Here is a 7,611-nt window from a genome sequence, read left to right as displayed (position 1 = left end):
AAAAAGAGCTTTTCATATATTTGCTGATACTCTAAAGCTAAAAGAGACCCTTGTTGGAGTGCCATAAATCGTGTTTCGCTAGAATCCTTGACCGATGCCGAAAAATAACTCTGACAAAAGGCTTCCTTGAACACTTCTCATGTCACTACCAGGTGTTGTGCCACCAAACAGTGTTGTGGGGCATTCCACCACGCATCCATTTAGTGTTGCAACTTTTGTTTGACAAACAAGATCTTTTGGTCTTTGGTGCATCTCAAGTGACGTAAGGCATTCTTCCATTTCTCTTTCCCATTTACGTGGAAGCAAAGGATCCTTTGTTATTCTGTGGAAGCAAAGAATCACTTCAAATACCAAAGATGCCCAAAACCAACCTTCGATGGGGCCATTAGGACCCTGGTCAACCGCCTCTTCTCTGGGGTCCAAAACTTGTCTCAGAAGGGTGATCGGTAGATTGGCCATGGACCCAATCGACCGCCTACTACAAGAATTTGGAAGGCAAACCAAGGGGAGGTTTGGTTGGGTGGCCGGTTGGCAGAACAGGTTGACCGTGTGGTCACCCCGATCGTAACTCAGTCAGTCGAGTCGATTTTAGAGCGATTCGGATCGAGTTTGACTTAGTCTGGTCGATCGACCCAAAAAGGTGCCAGTGGAGTCCGCGTACATGGGATACAACATCCTGACTAGTTTGGCACAACAGTGGTCTAATTCTTATACACTCACTGCTTCAGAGATAGATCCATTGAGTATGTGAGATTCATAGAGCCTCACCCCCATTGTTCCTTTCTATATCGAGGAGAGATTCGGACCACTGGGATGGAGTTGCATGCTGGACCTCAATGAGCCGCCTATAGTGAGCTCATCAGTTATTTCTATAGCTACATGACTTATATCGAGGATGAGGTCATTGGAGGAGACATCGTGCTATCCATTCAGTCTAGGGTGCAAGGTACCTTCATTCACTTCAACATAGAGTCCCTACCTGATATCTTGGGGGTTCCATATGTCCATGGTGAGAGGAGATGGATTCCCCATGGGGGTGGGGATGAGTCCATCCATTACATTGAGCAATTTCTTATCTTCACCAGGATATGCAACAGTGAGTGCCATCATGTTCTCCTGAGTATCAACATGCTCCGCACTCCTAGACTTATCTCTTGGATTGTGAGCTGCAATATTGTGCCCAAGGGAGGGCCTCAAGACGAGATCTCCTTGATGCAGGCTTTCATCACATTTGTTGTGTATGTAGGGTACGCCATAGACCTTTCTAGCATTATCCAGTGACCGATGGTCTACTTTGTAGAGAACCTCACATTGTCGAACCTTGGGTTCGGACCACTCTTTACCCACATTTTCATGTATTTCCGGGTGGATTTTAGTGACACAGATGAGCTACGGGAAAGTACGTGAAGGAATATAGGTAGGAGGCTTCTTTCTCATAAGGGTATCCAGGATGGGTGAATCTTCCCGGGCTTGGGAGTGTCCACAAGACCGACCGCTTTTGCAGTCGACCCCTCTCAATGGGTGCTGCTCCTAGCTTCCATAGGGAAGATCAAGCAAAACCAGAACTTCATGAGGCGCCAGATTTACACTCGCCAACAAGATATGGTCCGACAGATGAGGGACATACAGGACTGCATCATCCACTAGGAGCGATTCCTGTTCCAATACTTGTCAAAGCCTCCACCACCTCTAGAGCGCTAGTGTCTTAGCTTACCTTCTTGATGTTTGGTTGATCCCCGAGTTGCTCACTCGGCTTATGTTGTTTATAGACTTGTTTTATGTACTTTTATTATACGTGTTTGTCCATGCACTTACACTTGATACTTGGGTTTGTAATGTTTTGGCAAAACTTATGCACTTTTATCATTTCATATGCATTATTATATATTATGGCTGCTCAATGCAAGGATTGTATAGGTTTGTTGGCTACAGCAATGGAACTCCTCGCTATTCGGGATGGCTTACTTCTAGGAAAGGCTATGGGGGTGGAGAAGATTCAAGTCAATTCGAACTGTTCTCCAGCGATTTTATCCTTGCAGAAACTTCTTTCCTCTTTAGATTGGATTTGTCTTAGTTTAGTGCAAGATATTTTGAGGATCTCTTCTAGTTTGGTTGGGGATTTCTTTCATTATACATCTAGGTCTACAAATACTTTTGCTATTTTCTTACTAAGGGACAAGATGCTATTCTATGTCTAAGTCTTGGTGGAATGTTTAACCTTTTTCATGAGCAATACTTGGTTGTTGTTGTCTAGGTCTCCTAGCTTTGAATCCTTTATATGATCAAGTTTTTAGCTTTTGACCCAAAAAAAAGGTATAAAAGGGTTAAGTGATGAGTTGCAACAATGGTAAATAAAAACTGACCACATCAAACTTATTGGTATTTTACCATGTGGTGTCCGTAAATTTACCAATGGTGGATAAAAATCAACCATACTAAACTTCATATTACTTTTCCTTTTTTCCTTTTTTCCCTTTATTCTTCCTAATGAAAGTGTAGGACATTCCTATTTGTAGGTGGATTTCCTACCACAATTTAATATTAACAAAAATAGTAAGTTGAATGGATCACTCTCTCTCTCTCTCTCTCATGCCAAATTCATCGATACAAATTTCTACCAAAAAATTCATGGCTAAGATAGTTTTGCCCAACTTAGGTTGAAAGTTCAGGGTATAAATATCAGATCCCCCAAAAAGCATCAGAACTTGAATCAGGTCTACCAGAAATCTATTGAGCTGGGATCGGTTGAGCCTCTTGCCCAACAAGGTCTAAGGTTCTACTTGATCCCATCTCATTTGGTGACTTGTTGTTTCAATTTCTTTTAGCTCAAATAAGTATATTTTATTGGAGAATTGATAATGGGCTCAAGCCAGCATCTTATCTTAATCTGTATATTAGGTTTCCTTCTATGGGAGGCTGAAGCTAGAATTTTTGAGTTTCGGCTTCTAAAATCAACTGATGGAAATAATACCTCAGATGGTGAAACTCCTGCTCCGTCAACAACTCCATCAACAGCGCCATCACCAACATCGACAACAGGAAATGCTTCAACATCTGGAAATGCTTCCGGATCTGCATCAGGAAATGATACACAAGGTACAGTGTTTGATGTCACCAAGTATGGAGCAAGTGGTGATGGAAAAACAGATAACAATAAGGCCTTTGTTGATGCTTGGGCTGCTGCATGTAAATCTACAGAGCCAGCTACCCTTGTGGTCCCGAAAGGGGACTATTCTCTTACTTCAATAACATTTGGTGGTCCTTGCGGAAACAAGAAATCTCCTCGTGTTGAGATAAATGGAAAATTAATGGCTCCATCAACCATGGAATCTAGTGAAGCATGGATCACATTTAAAGGCCTGAGCGAGTTGAATATCACTGGGGTTGGAACCGGATCCTTAGACGGTCAAGGAGAAGCCACTTGGCCCAAAAGTTGTGTTCATACCTCAAATGCAGCTTGCAAAATGGCCCCAACTGTGAGTAGTTCTTTTGTACATGAAAATCGATGGAAAATAATATTTATTTCCCTTTCTTAACGTTCATTTTGGTTTCAGAGCTTGCACCTTACTTCAATTACTGGTGGATCATTAAGCGACATAACTATGATTAACAGTAAGGCTTTTCACGTAGTTATTGGCCAAAGCAGTGACTTTACAGTTCATGATGTTAAAATCCAAGCCCCTAAAACAAGCCGAAATACTGATGGTGTGCACATTGGCGACTCATCCGGCATCACTGTTACTAATAGTGAAATTGGAACGGGTGACGATTGCGTGTCCATTGGAGCGGGTACTTCCAACATTGTTGTCTCCAATGTCATTTGTGGACCAGGTCATGGCATCAGGTAATTATTGTTAATCATGCTTAAATACTTCAATAAATCTCCCAAGTAATTAGTATAGAAAACTGATATAATATAATTTAGGGGTGCTAAGAAAACCCAACTATGTTACTACTATTGGGCCACATGGGCCAGATGAAGAAAAGTGCCCTCTATATAGATGAGCAATGAGCCGCTTCTTCGTTTGGGCAAAGTCCAGGAAGCGGTGGAGCCGTCCATGTCCCTTCCTCTTTGTTTCTTTTGGGGGGAGTAGAGCAAGAAAAAAAAGAATGATCAGGTTGCCCATATGCTCGGCCCTAGCATGGGTCGGCTAGGTTAGGGTTAAGACTATGATGGTTAGGCTCAGGTTTAAAGCAAGCTTGACTCATGTAAAGGGGGAAGATTAACCATGCTTTAATTGAATTTAAGCAAATTGTGTTCATTGTTTTGTAGCTTGGGAAGCCTTGGAAAGAATCCAAATGAAAAGGAAGTGAAGGGTTTGAGGGTGCAGAACTGCAGCTTTACTGAGACTGATAACGGTGTTCGGATCAAAACATGGCCAGCATCACCAGAGAACACCGTTTCTGACGTTATATTTGAGGATATTGTCATGACAAATGTAAAAAATCCCATCATTGTCACCCAACAATATTGTGATAAGAATAAATGCGACACCAAGGTAAGTTCAATAAGCTCATAAAAGTTAGTTTCACATCCATAAAATAATACTCAGATGACTGCAGTCTTCTTAACAATCTCTCGATAGACAAGTCCACTTCATTAAAACCATTCTTTTTTTTCATTTGAATTAATACGTATACACTTCCAATGCAATAAGACTACCAAGTTTAGTTGTGGGTGAGCTCTCTTTGCTAGGTTGGAACGGTTGTAGTTGTATAACCATCCCCTTTTGTGGTTAATAGAAGGGAGGGAGGGAGGGAGGTAGGTCGATTGGTTCACAAAAGAAAATCTTGACTCCTTGAGTTCTTTTTTTTTTCTTCTTCTTCCTTTAGGACTAGTAATTATTGATTTTATAAAAGGTCTCTAACATTACTAATGGTGTATATTGTCCTTACCCAATGCACAGCCTTCCCGTGTGAAGCTCACAGACATTCATTTCAAGAACATCAGGGGTACATCTGCCACCAAGGATGCAGTTTTCATCTCATGTAGTCAAGATGTACCATGCGAAAAGGTAGAGCTTGTTGATATCAACTTGAAATCTACATTGGCTAGTGGTGCAACCACTTCAAATTGCACAAATGCAAAAGGGGTTGCTTCTGGTGTTCAAATGCCAGCTTCATGCTTTTGAGTCCATTCAATTGCAATTCTCACACACAAACAAGTCTGGTTATTTGTGCCTTGTTCTTAAATTGAGATTACTCTTGTTGGAGGCTGTGGTTTGTTAGTTTGACCAGCCCAACAAAGTAGGAATTTCAATAGGCAAAAATCATCGAAGACCTTTTTCTATGTGTGGACATTGCTAGTTGTATTACTTCTCTCTAACTTGATTCAGAGTTCAATAAAATGAGCTTCATTTTTCTTTTCAAGTACTCCAGTTTTGATGATTGGTATATCACCAATTGCATTTTTCTTTTCCTTAAACTTCCTCCGGTAGCCAGAAGAAAGGGACTAAAGGAAAGGGAAGGGACAATATAAGGATGTCCAAGTCATTAATTCAAATTTTGATTAATAAATATCACTTCACTTGTCACCTAATTCCTTTTGAGTTTAAGGAATAAGAAAAGACTACGTATGTAACATGTCATTAATACATACGGTATGAAATTTAAATAATTTGGTACAATTATATGGAAAATTTATTTGTTGTCCACCAAAATCCTAAAAGATATTTAAAATTAAAAACATAGTTGATATATTAATTTTAATAACTCTACCACAAATGGGTTACTTCTAAATCCCTTTCTCATTTTGATTAGCTAATTACTTTGAGGTGGTTCAACAATCCTTCGTGATAATAATACACAATTGAACACTCAAAGCTTTACCAAGAAAAACTAAACACTAGACAACCATGTGGAATTCCTCTAAGAGGTTCAAAGAAACCGAAACCAAATATCCTCCAACTTAATATAGGAAAAAGTCAAAAAATATATTAATAAATCCTATCGACTGCAAAAGGGATCTGTCATATCCCAATATTTAGACAATTTTACAATTATTCTGTAGTGTACAAATTGTTTTTATTATGTAGACAAGCTACGTAATTTTTTCTTTTAAAAATAAAAATCATTTGGGTCAAACCGGAAAGCCAAAGCAATAAAGAATATTAATCACCTCATGTGACTGGACTCAAAGGTATAAGGAATCAAATTTATAATCTCACACTTCCTTAGACAATAGTCTCATCTTTTGTAAAGCATAGCAATGCAAATTAACCTCCAACTTTAATGTTCATGCAATCTTGTTGCATTCCATACTCAACACTCACTCTCTTACCAAAAAAATGTTTATTTTCTTATGTTTGAGACCCCTACAAATTCTTATTGCAAATAGGACACAGATGTGTTGTGATGCCTCTAGTATTGGAGAAGGAGACCTATGTTGTTTGAGCTTTATCTTTAGAGATAGCGCAAACCCAAACCCACTCAGAGCCCACGTGCTTTCCATTTGTAGTCTAAGAAGAGGCCATAGCAATACGTCTAGGCCTCCTTTTCGCTGTTGGAGAAGGCCTCGATGAGGTCAACTTATGACTGATAATTGTAGACTCTTCAAATTGTTAATAGAGTGCATCCAAAGCCTACCACTTAATGCTGTCTCCAGAGTACATGATGTCCAAAATTACTTGGCAAACCAAATGATGATATGTAATTACTTTTTCATCCCTAGAAAAGCGAATAATGTGGTAGATACTCTAGCTTGGAAAGCTCGTTGGTTTCCGGTTCAACAACTTAGCTCCAATCCACTGCATGGCTCTAAGACCTATGTAATTTGGATGCCATGACCTTTGCCTGGTTTGCTTTTGAATAAATTCATAGGTTAACCCCCAAAAAAAAAAAGAAGCCTTTTTTTGGTGCAATTCTTATAATTGCATAAAAAATGAACAGCGGAGAGCGATCCTCATATTTTTATTTGCAGCAGCCAGCAGGGTTGATCGTGCCACATAGTCAAAATATGGTCCAACAATTGAGAATTAAATGGCAAGGGTTTACTTGTAAATACTATTTTTTATTTTTACATTTTAAGGATTCAAACTTGCTAATTTACTAAAGCAGACCCTTCATTTACCCGATTCCCAAATCCCCAGTTTCATTTTTCCTACTCAGATCCCCTGTGACTTGGGACCAGGATTCCAAGAAACCAGAGCAGTCCGGTGACAGAGAGAAGAGAAAAGGGCAGTGAAGGTTTCAACAATGGCTATCAAGTCACTCACAATAACTTAGACATCTTTCACAATCCCCATTTGATGATTAGGCGACGTGTTCGATTCACAATGAGCTTCGTGAGCTTCAGAACAATTTTGAGGAGAAGATTCTAACTGATCACGTTCGGGTTCCGCAATTGGGGTCTTCATATTCACACAAGAAACCATTGGGCTTTCTTCCATTTCCCGTGCATTTTCTAAACTGTTGGGAGGTCTGATTTTGAAAATCATAAGTTGTTCTTACCAATCAAATTACATGCAACAATTTGCTTTCATAAATCATTAAATATTAATAGTTATCTTAAGCTGCAAGCGATCTAACACCAACCAGCAATAGAAAGGGGAAACTAAGAATCTCTCCACAAGGGGGCGCAAAAAGATTTATCTTTAATGGTACTTAATAAAG

The 7,611-nt window shown here is 39.6% G+C and overlaps 1 protein-coding gene across 1 annotated transcript; it reads left to right on the top strand.

Annotated features, from left to right (window-relative positions):
- The first annotated feature begins 2,858 nt into the window (after positions 1 to 2,858).
- On the top strand, positions 2,859 to 5,132 carry LOC149023319 (exopolygalacturonase-like). Its single transcript, XM_089142738.1, has 4 exons — positions 2,859 to 3,476; positions 3,555 to 3,844; positions 4,274 to 4,499; positions 4,908 to 5,132. Exons 1-4 carry the CDS (start codon positions 2,859 to 2,861, stop codon positions 5,130 to 5,132), a joined length of 1,359 nt encoding a protein of 452 aa, XP_088998864.1.
- The last annotated feature ends 2,479 nt before the right edge of the window (positions 5,133 to 7,611 follow it).

This window comes from Hakea prostrata, chromosome 2, assembly GCF_041222555.1.
Source record: "Hakea prostrata isolate BN-2017 chromosome 2, UWA_Hpros_2, whole genome shotgun sequence".
Lineage (NCBI taxonomy): Eukaryota > Viridiplantae > Streptophyta > Magnoliopsida > Proteales > Proteaceae > Hakea > Hakea prostrata.
Note: the sequence above shows the minus strand (reverse complement) of the source record. Positions and strands in the feature narration are given on the sequence as shown.